This window comes from Symphodus melops (genome assembly GCF_947650265.1).
Source record: "Symphodus melops genome assembly, chromosome: 10".
NCBI classification, from domain to species: domain Eukaryota; kingdom Metazoa; phylum Chordata; class Actinopteri; order Labriformes; family Labridae; genus Symphodus; species Symphodus melops.
In genome coordinates, this window is record NC_136700.1 from 14,491,491 (window position 1) to 14,511,107 (window position 19,617).

At 41.3% G+C, this 19,617-nt stretch overlaps 1 protein-coding gene across 2 annotated transcripts in view; it reads right to left on the minus strand.

Annotated features, from left to right (window-relative positions):
- Positions 1-2,469: 2,469 nt before the first annotated feature.
- hip1 (huntingtin interacting protein 1) overlaps positions 2,470-19,617 on the minus strand; it is a 42,297-nt gene continuing 25,149 nt past the window's right edge. For both annotated transcript variants that reach the window (XM_079354661.1, XM_079354662.1), the window contains exons 7-31: positions 19,409-19,470; positions 18,115-18,255; positions 17,512-17,569; positions 17,311-17,386; positions 15,930-16,073; positions 15,247-15,344; positions 14,930-15,002; positions 14,614-14,797; positions 14,036-14,124; positions 13,436-13,552; positions 13,235-13,336; positions 11,168-11,362; positions 10,854-11,001; positions 10,612-10,698; positions 10,062-10,169; positions 9,255-9,391; positions 8,921-9,031; positions 8,674-8,732; positions 7,199-7,292; positions 6,623-6,723; positions 6,272-6,377; positions 6,063-6,186; positions 5,907-5,968; positions 5,122-5,239; positions 2,470-5,032 (exon numbers count right to left, since the gene is read on the minus strand). In XM_079354661.1, the coding sequence (XP_079210787.1) occupies positions 5,022-5,032; positions 5,122-5,239; positions 5,907-5,968; positions 6,063-6,186; positions 6,272-6,377; positions 6,623-6,723; positions 7,199-7,292; positions 8,674-8,732; positions 8,921-9,031; positions 9,255-9,391; positions 10,062-10,169; positions 10,612-10,698; positions 10,854-11,001; positions 11,168-11,362; positions 13,235-13,336; positions 13,436-13,552; positions 14,036-14,124; positions 14,614-14,797; positions 14,930-15,002; positions 15,247-15,344; positions 15,930-16,073; positions 17,311-17,386; positions 17,512-17,569; positions 18,115-18,255; positions 19,409-19,470 (2,605 nt within the window). In that variant the 3' untranslated portion in view covers positions 2,470-5,021. The remainder of the gene's footprint in view (positions 5,033-5,121; positions 5,240-5,906; positions 5,969-6,062; positions 6,187-6,271; positions 6,378-6,622; positions 6,724-7,198; positions 7,293-8,673; positions 8,733-8,920; positions 9,032-9,254; positions 9,392-10,061; positions 10,170-10,611; positions 10,699-10,853; positions 11,002-11,167; positions 11,363-13,234; positions 13,337-13,435; positions 13,553-14,035; positions 14,125-14,613; positions 14,798-14,929; positions 15,003-15,246; positions 15,345-15,929; positions 16,074-17,310; positions 17,387-17,511; positions 17,570-18,114; positions 18,256-19,408; positions 19,471-19,617) is intronic.

Genomic DNA, 19,617 nt, shown 5'->3' on the forward strand with positions numbered 1-19,617 from the left:
CCGCTCAGTGTTTCTCATAGGCACCACCCACCACATTACCCATGTGGCAGCACAGCAGCACAGAGCAAAACAACACAGCAGCACCGCAATCTGTGCAACATTTAGATTAGACCATAGACATAATGCTCACTGATGAACAAAGACATGAAGTGACACCAAGACTCCGACACAAGTAGAGAAACATTGTTCTTAAGGGAGCGCTGTGGCGATCAGGAGCTTGTTTTCAAGGACATGTTTAGCTGTGGAAAGTTACAGCTTTATTTTTTATCTTTGTTTCATCCTGTTTGAGTTCAAAGCTTGGCAGCAATCATTAATCTGAAGTCTAAAGCTCTTTAAACTCATAAGGGAAGCACATTAAAAGCTGCGTCCTGTTAAACATATTTGGACACAAGGAAAACAAAGTATATTGTGCATTTTTTAAATTTGGCTTTACTCCTTAATTGTGTTGAGTATAATTGCTCAGTTTTCATGGCTAAATGTCATGTCAGAGCAATTTATAAAGTTTATGCTGCTAAATAAATAAATACATATATACATATATATATACATATATATTTTATTTAAAAAAAAAAAAAAGCCCTCCCCATAGCCTTCTCAAAAACAACCCATCCAACCTTCTGCTGATCTCACGGACAATAAATACTGTTACCTCTTCTCTCGGGCCAGTCAGAGAGGAGCTCTAATCGGTGCCAGATTGACTCCAGGTGTAATCAATCTCACCTCTTCTGGAGTGAATGAGACTTCAGCAGCATTATTAAGCAAAATACAAAAGTACCTATCATCCCCATCCAAACATATCAAAGATATATAAAATGTCAACATTCCAGTTTTTTTGTAACTATAAATTGTTGAATTCAAAAAATTGTTTGTGGTCATTTTAAGTACTTTTAGTGGAAGAAATCAAGAAGTTTTGAAGTTAAAAAACATGTAGGACATATTATGCTCATTTCCAACTCTTTATTCCCAGTTTGAATGTGTTTTTGTTGAGAAATCAGAAGAAAAAAAATCAATATTACATATTAATTAAAAAAAGAAAAGAAAAGAAAAGAAAAGTAAATGCCAATAAAATTAAAAAATAAAGCAACAACAAAAGGCTACATACATCCCCTCATGTCTCCACCTCCCTGGAACATTAATTCATGCAACTTTAAAGTGTTGTCAATTTATCAGTTATTAAGTTTCAGTTTAGTCAATGTAGTTTTTAGTTTGAGTTTCTCTTTGGATGATCCTTGTCCCAACATAAATTAAAACAGCTGTGAGGGTTTCAGGAAAGGCAGCTAGGAGCATCTTTTAGTTTGTGTTGATTTTGTATCTCTCTGCTGCTCTTATCCTGTATGTGTGCACTAAGATGTTCCTAAATATCTTGTCCTATTTTCTCTTAAATGTGTAATGGTTCACTCACTGGAATTCTTTTCCACGGAAATTGTCAGCACGCTCTCAACCACCTCTTCAAACGCCAACTTATTGGCAACAGGTGAGAGACATTAAATATCAAGGTATAGAAAAAGAATCAATCTTACTCCTGATGGGATTGTTTTTATTTGTGTGATCGCCACATTCAAAATCCTCAATTTTGGTTTAATTTTTTTTTTTCTAATTTGTGAAAGGGAGATTTCATCATTCAATCATTTCTTTAATCTCAGCATAGTTGTTTCAGATTAATCCAATTCATTCAAGTCCTGCAGTGGACTTGGTAGAGTCGGTCGGTGGTCTCTCAACTGGAAGATTGGGGGTTTGATCCCCAGCTTCTGCAGCAACACGTTTGTTGTCTACTTGAGCAAGACACTTAACCTGGAAATGCTTCATTCCCAGCATATCAACGTTTATTCATGGGATTAGTTCCCTATAATTACACATTACATGGCAACCTCTCCTAGATGAATAGATGGGGGTCTAGAAAATAGCTGTACAAGCTCAAATCCTTTAACCATTTTATCGTGTGTGCAATGTACTTTGTGTTGAAATTTACTCAGTCTTTTATCTAACATTTCTTGTGCTAAATTGAATGCCAACAAAACACTCAAAATTGCATGACTCATTGCTTTTACTGAAAATCTACAGAGAGCAAAAAAATCAATTAGGTGCATTAAGATTTCTGCTCTGATGTGGATGTCGATTATAGTCTCTGTAAAAGTTTTTGACTAGGCACAAACAAGCTTGCAGTATTCTTTGCCTTTTAAAAAGTTTAAATGCAATGTGCATTCATTTTCTGGGAACTCGCCAAGCTTTTTTTTTCCTGTGAGCATTTCATCAGCAGGTTAAGAGGATTAATTGAACACAGGCTGAAGCAATTAATCAGTCGATGACTGTTAAGTAAATTCACCTTTTCCAAGACTGAACTATGAGGAGGGAAAATGGCAATACATGACTGTGTTCAGGGTGTATAAATAACCCTTTTCCCGCCCTGACGTGATGATTGATCTGCTTTGTTCAGCATCGTAAAACAGAAAAAACAGTGTCAAGTCTGAGTTTGTTTTAACAAGTTGAAATATTTATTTCAAAAACTGAAAAAATAAAAACAAACCCACCAACATAGTTTTAGTATATCATACAAAGACATATTTCAATGTTGCTATGTGAGTATTTGTTTCTCTTTGACTACAGTGTGAGGCAGTTTGAAGGCTGGCTGAGCTGGTACGAATACAGACACAGACCCCAGAAAGAAAGAGAGACAGAGAGAAAAAACACAAAGAGGAGAGGTTAATAAAGAATATTTGGGCAAAAAAATACATCCAAATATCACTCAAGGTGCTTTCCATTTATCTGCAAAGACACTTGAAATACAGTTAAGAAGCTTGATCCATCCTTTTATGTATTTTCCCAAGTTTTTCTTTCAAAATCAACTTCAGTTTTTCCCAAGCTCAAGAAGGGATAGAATAGTCTAAAATCATTATCAAACACAAAGACCTGCACAGTGCACACAACAGTTCTGCAAATAATACCTGCTGTTTGTTTACACCGGTTTGGAGAAGCACATGGGCTCTGATTGATCAAACACATTTCTCTTTCTTCATGACACACTTATCTGCTGCTCAATAGTTTTAAGGAATTGTAAGCAAATACTATTAGATCAGCATCTGTTAAATAAACCAGTGTCACTACTTTTTATGATACACACAGATGAGGCGGAGCGTCAAAACCAAGTCTGCTAAGTCACACAGAGAGAGAGAGATGGAAAAATCATCATTATTGAGTTAAGTGTTAGACAGCAAAAAAGGAGAAATAAGGTGACAGGGTTGAAAACACAGGCCATGATCAGCCTTCTCACAGAGTCCACTGGCTGCAGGCTGAGAGTCCTTTCATCAGTCTCGGTAAGAAAATTGGTTGAACACCAACCTCTTATAGAAGCAAAGGTTCTTATATTAGTGACAGTTAGCATTAATGTGCACCATTTTTCATCCCTAATTCAATTGAACTGAATTTGTATTTAAAGAGATGAGAAGGGATGCTTTTCAAAGGAAACCAGAGATTACTTCCAACAACAAAAGGCCTTTCGTTTATTTACACAGCTACTTGGTCTTGAGGAAGCATTTGACACTGCAGTCTGTGTACTGCATACTTCAGAGTTCATTATGATCCGACGGAGGATCGAGCAAACAAATATCGGTCCTGCAGGGTTATTTGAAGAGGCAGGATCATGTGGAACACTCGATAAACCTCACACATTTTTACAGATAAAAAGGTTTGTGCAGCGCCAAACTTTCCAATATTAACATTCAGGTTTGACTTAAAAACTTCTAAGGATTTCCTTTTGGTCGTCTCCAGGAGCAAAGTTCTGTTGCATTTTCGTGATGTAACCGAATCCAAGGTCCAAATGCAAAGTTGTGGCTGCTTGTGTGACAGATTTGTTGTGGTGCTGCTTGACCTCACAGCTGAAAAAATATCACAACCGAGGACGTAAAAGCTTATTTTACAAATTGTTATTCCTGCCAGACTTGAGCTGTTGTTGCTATAAGGACTAATACACAAACACCAAAGTGTTGTTCTTTTTTATATATAAAAACACTCTCAACCAATTAAAAAGAAGGAAAAAAAAGGACCAAAAATGACCCCATCATTCTGTTTGGGCAATGGTTCCCTCTCATCAGGTCCTCCCATGATGCACCGCTACCTCTATCGATGTAGCATGAGGTAGTTGTTCGTCTTACAGATCACGAGGAGAAGAATTAATAAACGGTGCCACTTTCCTGTTCTGAAACTGCCCTTTGAAGAGTTTCCATGTAAGTGTCTGTTACAAATTAGCACAATAAAATACCACAAAAAAAAAGAGAAGGGGTTCAGCTTGAGTTAACAGTCACAGTCGGTACAATGGTGAAGAGGTGAAAGGCAGAAAGTCCAGTGAACCAGCCGGTGAAGCGAGTGTGGACTTAACACAGTGATATCTCACAGTGAAGAACGAAGACGAAGAAACTGCACGGACACATGGGGAGCAGCTTTGTACGCTCACAACAAAACACTGCATGCATGCCATCTTTGAAACACAGGGACATGGTTTTTGAGGCTGGGGTAGGGCAGCAACAATCACTGATCCCTCCTCTGTATTCCTGCTTAGAGCAAGGCCCTTGTGCAGTGCATCCTGGGATGTCTTGAGTAGAACTTGTGCATGCAGCGTTTCTGCTGCGACTCCTGGATGGAGTAGAGTTATCCAAAATGGGGAAGAAAATCGCAATAAATACTCAATAGAATAGATCCTTTTTGATTTGATTCTTTTCTTAACACCAACACAGTCCTGTGGGGGGATGGCAGGGGGCTGTGAAGTCTGGGTGTTTTTGTTGTATCATTACATCCATTTGTTCTTCCCTTTCGATGCCCCTCCATTGTCGCTGAGCCCTTGGTGCCAACCTCACTGGAAGCATTGGGACACGGGTGGAGAAGCAGGTTTTAGAAAAGAAGCACCGTTGAATTTGGCTTAGATGAAGAGAAATCAGAGAAGAAGAAAAACGGGAGAAAATGACTGAAGAGTGTGTGTATAAATAGAAGGAAGCAGAGAGAAGAGGAGGCGGTGACAGGGGATGTAGGTCTCAACCTGTGCCTGTGGAGGAAAGAGGAGGCAAACTTACTTCAGTCTGTGTCACTACATGGTCGATGTTTATTGCAAAAAAAGTTTTCCTCTGTCCTCACCCTCTTGTTCCTCCCCCCAGCCCTCTGCGACTCCGGCCAGCTCGTAATGTTTCTTCCTCAGCTCGCCAAGACGCTCTCGCTCCTTCTGCAGTCGAGTTTCCAGCTCCAGGACCAGAACCTTAGACAACATGGACACACACTCCTCATTTCCCACTCGCAAAGCATGGAAAACCTACAATTCTGAACAGATCTTTATTTACACGAGTTACGTACAGGACAGCAAACTGTCTGATGGAAAGAGATTGGGGAAGAGCAAACTACCACACAAAAACATGTTTTCACCTAAAGCTTTGCAGAGTGCCTAGAATTTTAAACGGCAGCGGCTACAGAGGTATTAAAACTGCTAATGCTAGCTTCAGAGCAGAGCAGTGGTAAACTAAATTAGTGTTGGTTACATTGTTTTCTGATTCCCCAGGTTCCAATAAGCCTTTACATAAGTTTTTTTTTTTTTGATTTGGACTTCTAAAAATAAATGTCAAAAAGAAGCACTCTGCGTTCAAACAAAGGGCTGTGTGTACGCAGGTCCAGAGCTTTTCGTGTTTTTCTTTCAGTGTGCAGTGAAGAGTTTGTACACATTTGGAACATGAGTTCTCAAAGAATGAAAAACAATGAACCTTCAGAAGTTAATGTGGAAACTGTATCTGGTTATAAAATGACAAAGCTGCATTCTATTAATCCTGACACAACAGGAAATAACTCACTGCTTAATTAAGTTATTGTCCGATAAGATGGGAAACCGTCATTGAGTATTACTTTGTGTTGTAGATTGCTTTATCTATGCTTACCTGTGCATCCATCTCCTGTCGTTTGATCTGGGTCAGAGTCATACTGGAAAAGTCCATCGTATCTGCAACAGGAACAACAAATACATTTAAAATATCTGCTGTGTTTCCACTGACTCTGTGAACCTGCCGTCAGTCAGATTGGACTCTGCATTTCACCTTTCTCTTCAATCTGAGACTTCCCAGACTTTGTGGAAGCTACGACAGCTGCAGTGGCCTGTGTTACACCACGGGAGGCCCGCTGCAGGTGCTGCAGGTTGGCACTGTCTTTGTCTGCTTTTACCTGGAGAATAAAACACCCTATTAAAATCATTGAAAGTGTATGAAATGTAAAATCCTGCATATTAAATGATGTAATATATGCTCACCTTAGAGGCAGCCACTAGCTGTGCTGTGCTGGCAGCTATTTCATGTGAACACACCATCAACTCCTCAAACTTCCCTTTGCCCTGCACCACCAGATCAGCGGCGTCTCTGAGATGACACAGAGCAGAATAAAGCTGAGAGCTACACAAGTGGAAGCACCGATGGTCTTTAAGCCTTAAACCTTAATCACAGTCTTGTTGATGGTCTTTATTTATTTCCCTCTCAAGGTCACCTCTTTCACTCTTGACGGCTATAAATGCACTCAGGCCGAGCAAAATAGCTTGCAGTACACTTTCCTGCCGTTATTGTTGTGAACATAAGCACTGTATCTGAAAGAGAAGACTGATACTTACACCATGACCGTAGCACCCCATCCCACTGCTTTGGAGGCAGAGATCAGGCCCTCAGTCCAGCGGGAGTTCTTGGCATAAAATTCCTTCATGGAGGCTGCCCCCTAGTGGTGAGAAAAAAGAAGAAAATATTCAAACGTTTGTTTCACGTCACACTTATTGAAGTCTGTCATGACAACAGGTACAATAGAAGAAAAAAAACATTAATCTTTATGGGCAAATAATTCAAAATGTCTGCTGTAGTTTCTAAGAGTCCATAACAACATATATGTTTTTTTTCCTGTCTGGCCAGCAAACCAAATTCCAAATTATAAAGTTTACTCTGATTTAAGACAAAGAAAACAAGCTGGTTATTTAGTGAGAGAACATGGAATTATCCACTAACAGCCTGGACACAGTATGAGCTGGATCTTTACAATACAGTGAAATCTAATACAAAGCCGTTTGATATATTATATAAAAAAATAGAGACTGTATCATACTGTAACGAGTGCTTGATTCATGCTAGGTTTTGGTGGGATATTTTCATAATTGCATTTTAAATCCGAGCACATTACAATAAACTGCATCATAACTCACCCTGCCGCTCTCCACAATGTCCCTTTGCAGATTTTTGGAAGACACAACGAGCTCTTTGATCGCTTGCATCAGCTCTGTGCAGGAGGCCAGAATCCTGCAGGGGGCGACAAAGGACACAAACACTCACATGCTGTGTATCCAATAAACTGCTGCGAAACAACATTGTGATCAGTGTCAAGCCTGAGCCAACTTTGACTAGTGTGTAAAATATCTTTAATCCTGACAAAGATCAAACGTCATAACAGAAAAAAACCCAAGAGTAGTTGGAAATACACTTGTTTTGTTGCTGACTTAAATTGCAATGTAGCATTTGAAGTTCAGTGCCTGTTTTAATTTATTTTCTATTACAGAAGTGATGCAGACAGCTTTTTTATATCATCATTGATAAATGATTCACTGGGCGAGATGAGAGACAGAGGCGTTTCATTAGCTTGATTTGTGCACATAGGGAAATATTATCCAGATGAATAAAACATCTTATTTCACTGATTGAAGTTTGAAAATGACAAAAATACAAACTGGAATATGAGATGCAATGCAAACTTAAAATAATATCAGACAAAGCCGATTCAAATAACAAACCTACAGCTCATGTTCCTGCAGCCTTGGATGGTTTAGTAAAGATTTCTGTGCAGCCAACAAATAACCGACGATTACAGTTCGAGCAGAAACACAAGCTTTGAATAACTAATGAAATCTGCAGATGTATGAACTTTCTATGGAGTATGGAGAATCTGAACACAGCTTTTCATTGATGCAGACAGACAAACTATGTGCAACTCTGGCCTCAGACTTCTCACTTTGAGGCAGGCTTTGTGCCTGAGCTGATAGATATTCTTTGCACTCAGCCCTCAGTGTGTGACCGTCTGCTTTTGCCCTGAAATGTCATGTGAAACAATAACAAAGCTGGAGGCTCAGCCTGCTGTATTTCTCCTGAACAGACAAATCAGTTCCTTAATCTTTTATATTTCTTTCACTTCTCTTTGATCTTCTCTGTTTTAAGTTTTATTTCTGAGGCGATTTTGCCTTTCTTGGATAGGACAGCTCAGAGGGACAGGAAACGATGGGAGGAGAGAGAGTGAGGGACGACATCATGCAGCAAAGGGGCAGAAGCCCAACTTGAACCCGTGGCCGCTGACTGCAGCCTCTGTTCAGGGCGTCATAACTGCTCGGCTTGTTAATCTTAACACAACTTCCTGCAGTGAAATCATAATAAAGCCATAGACAGAGGTTTGTTGGTGAGTCCACTGTCTTTCTGCTTTGGGAGATTTGATATTAGTTGTCAGTCGATCTTTTAATCTTTTCATACTTTGATGAAAGATTTTTTTGAAGTTTTCAAGTACTATGAGTTTTTCATTTGAAGGACTTGTTTACTCAGGAGACAGCCCATCATATATAAAAGATGTCATGGGAAAGTTATCACAGTCTGTTTCTCTGCAGCTCCCAAACCCATCCTCCCCTTATCAGAGTTTTACCTCTCATTGACCTCCATCTTGACTCCTGTATCAACTGCTCGAGACTTGTTGAGCATTTCCTGTCGGGATCAACAAAGGAGACAAAAAAAAAAAAAGTAGCTTTGAAGTTAAGACAGCTGTGAAGTGAAACAGGGGGCAAAGTCTTCACAGCATTCAGAGGGCTCCTACATACACAAATATAAGCTAACTCCTTTTTAATCATTCTATTTGGTGGCACACACACACACACACACACACACACACACACCTCAATCCTGGAAGCTGCCGATTCCACAGCAGCAGAGGTGGCAGCCATTTCCTGCTCCACGAGATCTCCCAGCTCCCCCTGCTGTAGCTCCAAACCCCGGGGACGCAGTTTCTGGACAAAGATACAAAAAGAGACACTGATGTCAGAAAGACAGCCAAGCGCACATTCAAACAATCTAATTTAATACGGTTCATCCTGTCACAACCCCTATGCTGTTATTTTCTACTTTTGTATGTGCCGAATCAGAGTGAAGACGTAATAAATAAGAACACATTTGAGTTGTGAGGCACTTTTCATTGAAATCACATCTCTAAGTGCTACATAAGTAAGACACCTCTGCAGTGGTCAGGATGGCCTCCAGCGCTGCCTTCAGCTTGCAGTTGTCTGCTCCCGCGATGCTGTCCTGCTGCTTCATGTGGCTGAGCAGGTCCAGAGCTTCAGCTCCGCATGCCTTCACGCTCAATGACAGGGCTGAGGAAGACGAGGAGGATATATGCGTTATCGCCATTTCATTTCACAAACAAGCACTTCAAGAAAAAAACAAAACACCTCAATCTGATATGTTTAAGTAAGTGTTACAGTTAACACGTCTAATGCTGGGATATTATTAACACTTGATTTTCTAATTAAATACAACATGTCGCCTTCTGTAAACACTAATAGTGTGTGCTAGTTTCTGCAGCTGCAGTTATAATCACACTGACATCCCCTGAGGTATCAACACCTCCTAACAGGCTCTCTGATGGAGAGGGAAACCAAAACTACCTCCACATGCTTTCAGATGTTGGATTTGAATGTTCTCGTGAAGGACTGAGAAACGCATGATGAATGCGCCTGAATCGATTTTCAGAGCTGCAGCTACACGAGAGGCTTCAATCTGACCCCTGTACATGAGTTCATTTTGTCTCAGTAAGGACAATGTATTTGTATTGAAGCATGTTCAGACTTCCACAGACTCATCCAAGCATGATCTAAAAGCCCACCTTCGTGTACACGTTTCATTAAAGGAGTTATGACCTGCTAACAGACATGTCAGCACAGCGACACACTGGCCCACAGATTAATGTGAGGAAAAGAGCGGAGAGTTCATTTCATTTCTCATCTTTCGCTCTCTCTCTCTTTCACACACATGCACACTCACCATCAGCTTGCTCCACAGGCACCATGTGAGAGGTGGCACTACCCTGAACGATGGTGTCGCCCACCAGGTGGCCACACTGGGTCACCACTCGCACCAGCTCAGAAACAGCTAGAAGAACAAATGATTCCACATCTTTAGTAGTGTACCGTCATCGTGTGTGCAGATCATTGATCATCTAGACATCACAATAATGCAGCTGTTTAAAAGCAACATCTGCATCAATATTAATGTGCACTCAAGTTTGTTTTTATTGGGATTATTTTAATGTGAATATTTGAGAAAGGATAACAGCTCGTAGAGGTGGAAGAAAAAAAATCGATACAGCATAGTAATGTGATATTTTGTGTTATATCGTCTCATTGTGGACAAGTATCAATATTTGAAAAAATTATATATTTTAAATCTACTTTTTTAAATTTACAACTGCTAAAATGATGAATGAAATTCAATAACACTTGAAAAATGTTAACTCATGCATTAGTTACTGCATTACTTGGTGTCATAATAATACACAGTATGACCCTCACAGCGCTTAACTGAGGGCTCCCACCTGTGTTGTCTGCTACAAAGGAATCTCTGGCAGAGTGCAGCCGCTCCATACAATCAATGGAGGCCTGACATCTGGAGGCAAGGTAGTCTGTGGAGATGAAAAAAAGACTTTGAGACTAGAGATATGACACAAACATGCACACAGATTTTACTGCACACAGTGTGCTAATAAACACCCCACGACTGAATATTGATAATGACAGCTCAGTGCTGTGATGTAGAGTATGAGCACTAGCTTTTGACCTGCAGAGCTGGTGCAGCTGATGTGTGCCGGGTCGTCTATTTGAACCAGAGAATCCTGGATGAGCTTCTCCGCCTCCTCCACGGCTCCCTGCAGACTGGACCAGCGAGCTGCAACCAGCTGGCTCTCCAGCGCCTGCTCCCTGCTCTCCTGAGGACGCACACAGATATGCTTTTACATCAAACACCAACCTTTTTGAGAAATGGCCAGAGGGTAACAATGTCGGCTTGCAACAGATAAGAAATACGCTTGATTTATCAAACCTAATAGAGAAAGCTAATTAAGAAATCCTAATTGAGAAATGACTGATCTTCACCTTTTCATTGAGCTGATTCTGCAGGGCTTCGGCCGTCTTCACGCCGTTCTCCCTCTCAGACGCCAGAGAGCTTTGGACTTGCTGTAGCGCCTCCCCTTGGACAGCCAGCTCCGCCTCCACCTTTGTCAAGGACTGCACAAGCTCCGCCTTCTCCAACTCCAGGGTGGCCAGCTGGGTGCTGAGGACCTCATTCGACTGCAGGGAGGAAATGATGATTTCAGCGCATAACAATAGAAAGGAAAGAAGAACCCGACAGCCCATATTTATCTCAGCTACATGTGCCACTATAACTTCATTTATTCACCAGCTAAATAGCATTTCATTTGAGTTTCAATTTATGACAGTAGCAGTTCTCTGTCCCCAGCTGACTGTGCTTTACGGATTACAACAAGCACGATCACCCTCCAGAGAGAGAAGTGGTGATGCACGTACAGTGAATGCACAGTTATGTTCCAGTTTAATGACCTTCTTGTCTTCATTATAATGTATCTTTATCTATCTATCTCTACAGCCTGAAGATAAGTCTAAAAATCATATCGGATATTCCTGTATATCATATGGGATATATTTTTCCTCCCTAATATCAAAATAATATTTTTTGATGTCTCTGGGCCCCCGTTCATAAGCTACAGAAGCTTCTGGGGTTACCCTTTTTTACATGATCATTGACTACCATATGTGTATGGAATTTGTATTTTGTATTTTAAAAATGATTTGTAAAATAAAATGAACCCTTGAAAATCTGTATCGGCCCCAAAAATCCAAAAATCAGTCTGGCCCTCGTCATTAAATCATGTGGCATGAAATTACCTGCTCTGACCTCACAGTAATAATCTAAAAAACAACAGTGATTACAACAATGTTGCAGCCATATAAGTTTGTGAAGAGGCATATAATCTCCAGAGAGGTGAAGTTTTAAAGCCACTAAATACCGTTGTGGCTGCCATGCAACGATTATGATTTCTGAGTGAATAGTTACATCAGACACTCTGCGCTGAAAGACAGTGAAATAATTATCATCGCCTGAATAAAACAATGTGCATTAAAGTGTCATGCAGGTAAGTAAAGAGACTTACAGTCTGAGCACCGGCAGATCCGAAAGAAGACGAAAAGCATTGAAAGACGAAGAAGAAACAGAAATGATAAGAACAAGGACTCAAACTGTGCGGCAGCAGCTGCTGTAGTGAGATCTGGACATTTCAGGCATGTGACAGAAAGGATTAAATGTGTGTTTAAAAAAAAAAAAGAAGAAGAAGAAGAGAGATGAGGTAGGATGAAGAGAGGGGGACAGAAAGTGACGGAGGTAATGAGTAGCTGATGCGTGAGTAGGATGTGAGGAGCAGGAGGCAGAGACGGAGGAGATGAGGAGGTAGTCACGAACAATCAGAGGGGTTGTGAAGGTTAACAGTGTGAACTTATGGCTTACAGAAGTCATTTCTCAGTCACTCCTTTTGTTTCAGACTAACATATGAGTGCACTGAAGCAAAAGGAAACCGTGCGGCTGGATTTACACAACCAGATTTTAATAGCTTCTTTTTTTTTTTTTATAAACAGATGCAGTAAGCCACTTGCTACAAACACGACGGTCACATGCAGAGAGAGGAGGAAGAGGAAGAGCTGAGGCTGAAAAAGACTTTGCTCCGGTCTAAACAACTTCCCCCAACACGGAACACATAAATTCACTGATGAGAAAGAAAGGCATTAGCATATGAATGACGTCGATGGTTTAGTGTGTTTGAAGGTCTGCTGTAGGAGGATGAAACAGTGACGGGGAGGAACCATGACATGAACAAGGAAGGAGTGACAGCAAAAATAAAACACACAAACTCAGTTTAGACTTTAGGATCAAGCACCTGTTGGAGTATTTACAGCTAAATGCTAAACCAAGACTGATTTTTTAAAGATTAGTCAAGGTGACAATTTCTTATCATTGTTTTTACTTTCATAACAGCCCTCATCGCGTATTTCTAATAAATTAAAGACTGCTAAAACAATCACTTTTCAATGAGGTCTAGTTAGCAGATTAATTCTCATCTATAAGTCTAAGGAAGCTGAGAGGAGAGGAACCTGCTGGGATGAGACTGCGGTGGTCTTCAAGGAGTCCAGCTCCACCCTGCTGGACACCAGCTCCCTCTGGAGCTCCTGAAGCTGATCCAGCTGCTCCCTCTCCTGCAAGGAAAGCCGTAATCACACTTCAGACATCAGCTCCCGAGTCAGACTCAATAATAGGGCCTTGCTGTACGTGATCTGCAGAGATAACACGCTCGCCTGTCTGTCCGCAGCCTCCTGAGCAGCCTTCAACTTCTCCTGCATCTCTTTCCTCACTGCCTCCACTTCATCCTGAGCCGCCTGCGCCACCGTCACCTGTCGTGTCACCTCGGCGTTCTAAACACAGACGCACATAAAAAAACACAGAGGGTCATTGTACAAAGAGGAAGAAACAAAAACAGACAGAAAATGGCAGGTTAGGTCAGTGGCGATTCCAGAGTCTGTTGGGACCCGGGGCAAAACTTTACCCGGGCCCTCCAGCCAGGGTGAACCATCTTTATGTTAATGACAACAGTTATCATTATCTGCATTTCTTTTGTGACTTTCACAAGCGCAATGAGAGGGCTTGCTGTCAGATGGGGCCCTTTAAGGGAGGTTTCCAACTGTCAATGTAAAATTTGCATAGTCTTAGCTACTGCTGTGTTTTAAAGTGTGCCAGCCCTCGGGCCTCTTACCGGCCTGGGTCCCCAACAGTTACCTGTTAAAAAGCAACGCCTCTGATTCTAATTTATACTGAAAGATTCAGTGCTTTCAATGAGAGGACAAGGACAGAGAGAAGGGGTTTTTTGGGGGCTTATATACATGATTTGTCTTTCTCACCTTCCTTAACAGGTCGGCATGACTCTGAACCAGCTCGCTGTATTTCTCCTTCAGTTTAGTGTAGCGCTGCTCGTTGGCCTGAGCTTTTTCTGGTAAGAAACACAAGCAAACAAACAACAGCTCATTTTTCATGCTGCCATCAAGTTCAAGGTAAGTTCACCTTTTTCTTTTTTTTTACATTTTTATCACATTTTCATGCAACTCTTTCATTATTTTATGACAGCAACAGTATCAAATATCTTTGCCACAACATTCATACATCTAAAGAACTAAGAAGTAAAGAAGTCCTGAAGCCAACTCAAAGTAAGGAGATGAAGAGGCAAAACGATAAAAGGAGAGATGTTTACTGTGCTGAGTGTGCACATTAATCGTGCTTTCTGTTCTGTAGCTGATTACAGCATCTTTTATGCTACACACTGTTTTACAACGAAAATTGTCAGACTATACAAAAATAAATACAACCAAAAAAAATGTATATGAAAAAAGATTTGAATGATTAAAGATGAGTATCTTTGAATCATATTGTACATCAAATGGAAGACATAAAAGTAGCAGCTGTTTGTTAAGCCTGGTCTCACTCTCTATCTCCGTCAGGCTCCGCTGCTCCTTCTCCGTGTCCTCTCGGACCCTCCGCAGGTCGTCCAGCTCCGCCTTCAAGAACTCGCTCTCTCCTGCAGCCTGCAGCCTCAGGTGGCTCTGCTCTGCGAGCTCTGCCTCCAGCTCGCTGACACGCCCCCGCAGCGCCTGGCATAAACGACCACTCTGGAGAGAGGGAGAGCGTGGGGGAATGGGAAAATACATTTGAGGGGCGTAAATGACGTTTCTGGATATTCTAACCTTCACAAGAAATGGCTTTTTTTAAAGCTCTCAATGAAGCAGCAGTCTCCTCTTTACCTCCAGTCTGAAAGACTCCAGCTCGTCTTTGAGAGCCTGGATTTCCCTCGTTAGCTGTTCAATCAGACGGTCTCTGATGGTCACAAACAAAATGTCAGTCAAAATTAAATCTGTTAAAAAGCTACATTTCACTATTGACTGAAACAGAAAAACAATCAAACAATCAAACCAAAGAGCCCAAAGATCAGTTTTGTCCTCTGTGGACTTCTGTCTCGATGTACCCTTTCATTTCTTGGCTGTAAAATTAGCAATAGGAATGATCTACTCGCTGATTGATAAACTATAGTAAGCTATTCTTTGACATTTTCGGGCCTTACTTGTCGTCCTTTCGCATGCCGTTCTGACTGTTGAAGTTGAAGGGGTCTATAGCTGCTGAGGTGCCAAACAGGTCGTCAAACTTAGTCTCCACTGGAGCCTGAACGAGGAAAATCCAAAAAAAGACAAGTTAGACTTAACGACACTTATGAGTTAGAGCTATCTAACCAGAAATAGTTATTTATGAGTCCTGGTCATTCCTGACTGATTAAGATTACAAGGTAAATATTGGATCCCTATCACACTGTCCAGGTGTGTTACGGCTGGATTGTGTCTAAACTGCCATTAATCACCTCATTATAATCCAGCTTTACAAATATAATAACTTCAGCTTAACTAGACAGCGATGTAAATAATATATATATATATATATGTACAGCATTGTAAACCACTTCTTTGATCATTTTAACAGGAATCTAATAGAAATGTATTTAAAGGGAGTCTGTTCATGTCTTCACTGCTGGCAGCTTTTAGTTCCTCTTATGTCATCTATGAATCTCTTTGCAGCTGTTTCCTCCCATCTCCTCGCACAAACACAACATCACTCTTCGTTTGGCAGCTTAATACAACATCAACAACAACAAACGTTTGCCAGTGAAACACAAACACACACACGACAAGTAGAGCTGCCTTGAAGAAGTAACCACTCAGGGATTCTTGTGTAGTTTTAGTTTTTTTTATATACCGGCAGAACAGGGAGGTCTGTGTCCACCAGGTCGTCCGTCTCTACCACGTGCTCTGACTCCGGGGAAGACGACTCGGCGGGGATCACGACCACGGGGCTGATGTGCTCCGACAGAGCTGACGCACGCAGGAAGTTAGGAGGGTTCTGCAAGAATCACAAGATAGAATTTCAGTCACTTTTATCACAGTAAATGATTCTTTCTGAGCGTCCGTCAGGCTTCGGCACAGTTTAAGGAAAGATGTCCATAATGCGGTGTGTCCCCAAAGTATCCTGAAATATATTCACCTCTCCAGCACTCCTAAGTAAGATTCACTGAAGAAATATGCGTATTCAAACTGTTCCCACCTAACAAAGAGCAGAGGAGTGCAGCCATGGGGAGGTGCAGTGTATGTTTTTGTTGCTTAATGTTAGAAATGGAAGTCCGTTAAATGCATCTGAGCAAATGAAGAAGATGAGTAGCTTAAGTCAGCCTGTAGCTTCCGCTTCACTTTGATCCATTCAGGTGGTTTAGAAACATCTGTGAACATCTGTCTTTCATAATATATCATGTAGGATATGTATCAAACTTAATTCACATTAACATGGTTGCAGTTATAGTTAAAAGCTTTTTTATCTTGTATTTTTATTTCTTGGCTTCGTTTTTACAAAAAGTTGTGCTCTGATGTCGTCTTGAGACAATGATAAACAAAGATGCAGATATGGCTGTTTAGAATGCAGAAAAAAGGGAAAGATGAACGTGGATTATATGGCTATGGTTGTGATTGTTTTTAAGCTTAAATCATGCCTAATACTGAAGCAGCTGCAGGCAGATGTATTACACTGATCAGTCTATTGTCATCCTTAGCTATTACTGCTAATACTACACATATGTTTACCATTATTACTGACATTGTGACTATGAATCTTTCTTACTGATAGGTGTTGTTGCTGTGTTTGTCTCAGTCTTTCTTCCTGTATCTCCCACTGTACAAAGGCCTAAACAAAGTTTTGGCTGTTCAACATGAATCTGGTTTTGCTCGAGGTTTCTGCCTCTTAAAGGCATTTTTTTTTATTCTGTAACTTTGCTCACTGTCGCATTGTGCTGGGCTTCATGATGGATCAATATTGAGAAAAGAAAGCGTAAACTCTTTTAGCTGCTCTTCTTCTGAAGTGTCTTGAGATAACGTGTTATTAATGGGCACTCGTTAGTTAAATGAAGGATTATATAGAAACAAGACATTATAAAACATACGATGATTAAACTCTGTGATTGATGAAAGGGAATGATCAAGGATTAAGGAACCCATTGAACCCCATTAATGAACTGGAAAGAACTGTTAAAACAACGTCAGAGCTTTGGCGTGGTTGAGCTGTGACAAATGAAAGTAAAGTCGGTCCTCGCCTCAGGCAGCTGTGGGATCTGGATGAGCCTCTTGAAGTACTGCAGGTTACTGGAGCGGTAGAAGAGACTCTTTAACCTGAAACAACAAGAAAAGAGGAGAGGACCGACAATCAGAGAAGAATTGAAAAGGTAAGACTTATTCAAAATATTTCTCAGAGCCTTAATCGTGTGAACGGCCTGAGTGTGCAACGTGCATCGTACTTTTTGAACTGTTCCTGGAAGCGATCTCTGTGACCCTGGAGAGTGTCGGCTGGAAGGCCTGCGAGCACAAACAAATCACAAACACGTCAGCACTGGGACACTAAAACCATTCAGGTAATCTCTCTTTAGATGATGATCGACTGCAAACTTGGAGGACGGGGTTTTGTGCATGAATACATCAAAGGCTCCTCGTCAGAAACAGAGAAAAGCTGGTGTCGGGTCGGACAAATGCTTTAACTCTGAGAGGTGCATGTCATCTTTGAATCTTTGAGGTGAAGCAACACCCTTTATTCGTATTCACAGACTATTTCTATAAGGTAAGATAAGTTAAAACTTTATTCATCGTGAAGGTAATTCTAGCCTGATTAAATTTTTTTTTAAAAAGTGTGTGTGTTATCATTAATGGTATTACAAGTATTAAGTGGAGTAAATTAAGAGTAAATACCATTATACACCTATCCCTAAGAGGTTTAATAGTGCTCATACTCACAGATGTGATTTTCAGTTGTTTGAATAAAGAACTTAACTGGCTGATCTAAATTTATGAGTGGTCCGGACCGTGTCCAAACAGTTTGACCATAAAGAGATGCGTGTGTCACTCACAGGAATGCAGCTTGAACAGCAGCTTGACGGTGTAGTCGTACAGGTGGCTGCTGTCCAGGATGACTTGGATGAGAGGGGCCAAACGACACTGACCCGCCGCCGTCACCGACACAGACCGAGACATGTCGAGGGAGCTGAATACTTAAGAGGAGAGAGAGCGAGAGAGAGAGAGAGAGAGAGGGAGAGAGGGAGAAAGAGAGAGAGGGAAAGAGAGACACAAACAGCAGATCAATAGATTTCATCACGAGATCAATATCAGTTGTCATGGGAAAAACACAACGCAGGTATGAACACAGCAAGGCAGGCAGGAACAATCGAGAATCTTTCACCATCAATCAAGTTGTGCTCTTGCTTTACTTTGCTGCCTCTTTTGGTAAAACTAACTTGTTAAACAGTGGAAAGCCACACATAGCTCACGAGCTGTTTCAAATGTTTCAAGTTGAGGTAACTTCTCTGAACACTAACAGGATTGTACGACTCCCACTCTGCCTCCCTCATGACGCCCTTCTTTCATTCCCCCGCCGCCCTGTTCACACCCACCCTAAAAGACCAGGCCAAGAGAGCCTCTGTGCACTGCAAGGGCGTGGTTTCCTGCACAGCTAGAAAACCCCCACAAACACACCTATACACTCACACATTCAGACAGCTCAGACCTCTTTAACTCCTCGATGATGTGATGCAGCGGACCAAACGAGGAAGCTGACAGGCTCTTAGAGATTTGGGTGTGTGAGCAAAGACAGACTCAAACGTTTGTGGATGTGAAAGCAAGCAGAGGTCCCTTTTTGTTCCTTTGAATGTAGAATATAGCCTTGGAGGAGATAACGTGCCCCTCAGACAGTAGAATAAATGGAAACGCACATAAAGAAACACGCTGTAATTTCCTCCTCATTATTGAAAGGGAGTGTGTCGTTTTTCCATCATTTCTTCTGAGCTCCTGGTCACATCCCAGACACCTTTTTATTTATTTTTTTTAGCCCTGTGCATGCTTTTAAAACAAGACGTTCACCCGGCATGACTCATCAACTCAGCAGCTGGGCTACAGCCTACCGTGTGTAACCACTAATAGGGTTTTAGCAGACTGAATCAGACAAGGTTGAGCCCTGATGAAACTGCAGATATCATCTACTGCATCTATTTCTGTGCACCATTATGAGAAGGACGCCTATCAGTCACACAGCGTCACCCAGTCTGTCTGTCAAAGCGTGAAATTGTGTGTCATCAGTCTTTGTGTCATCGTGCTCGGATAAGCACAGCTGGAAGCACCAGAGCAGACAGTCTGACCAGAAGAACTCACCACCAAGGAAGAGGTTGAGCTCGCACTCCAGGTAGTCGAACATCTCCACTGTCAGCTGGAAGCTAAAGGAGGGAAACGACGAAGGAGAGAGAAACATTTTATACAAGCAGTCAGCACACAGGTCTGTTTTTATATGATCACAGTGGGAACTTATCATCAAAGAGTGCACGTTAACACCTCTTACTGATCTAAAATGACCGCAATGGTTC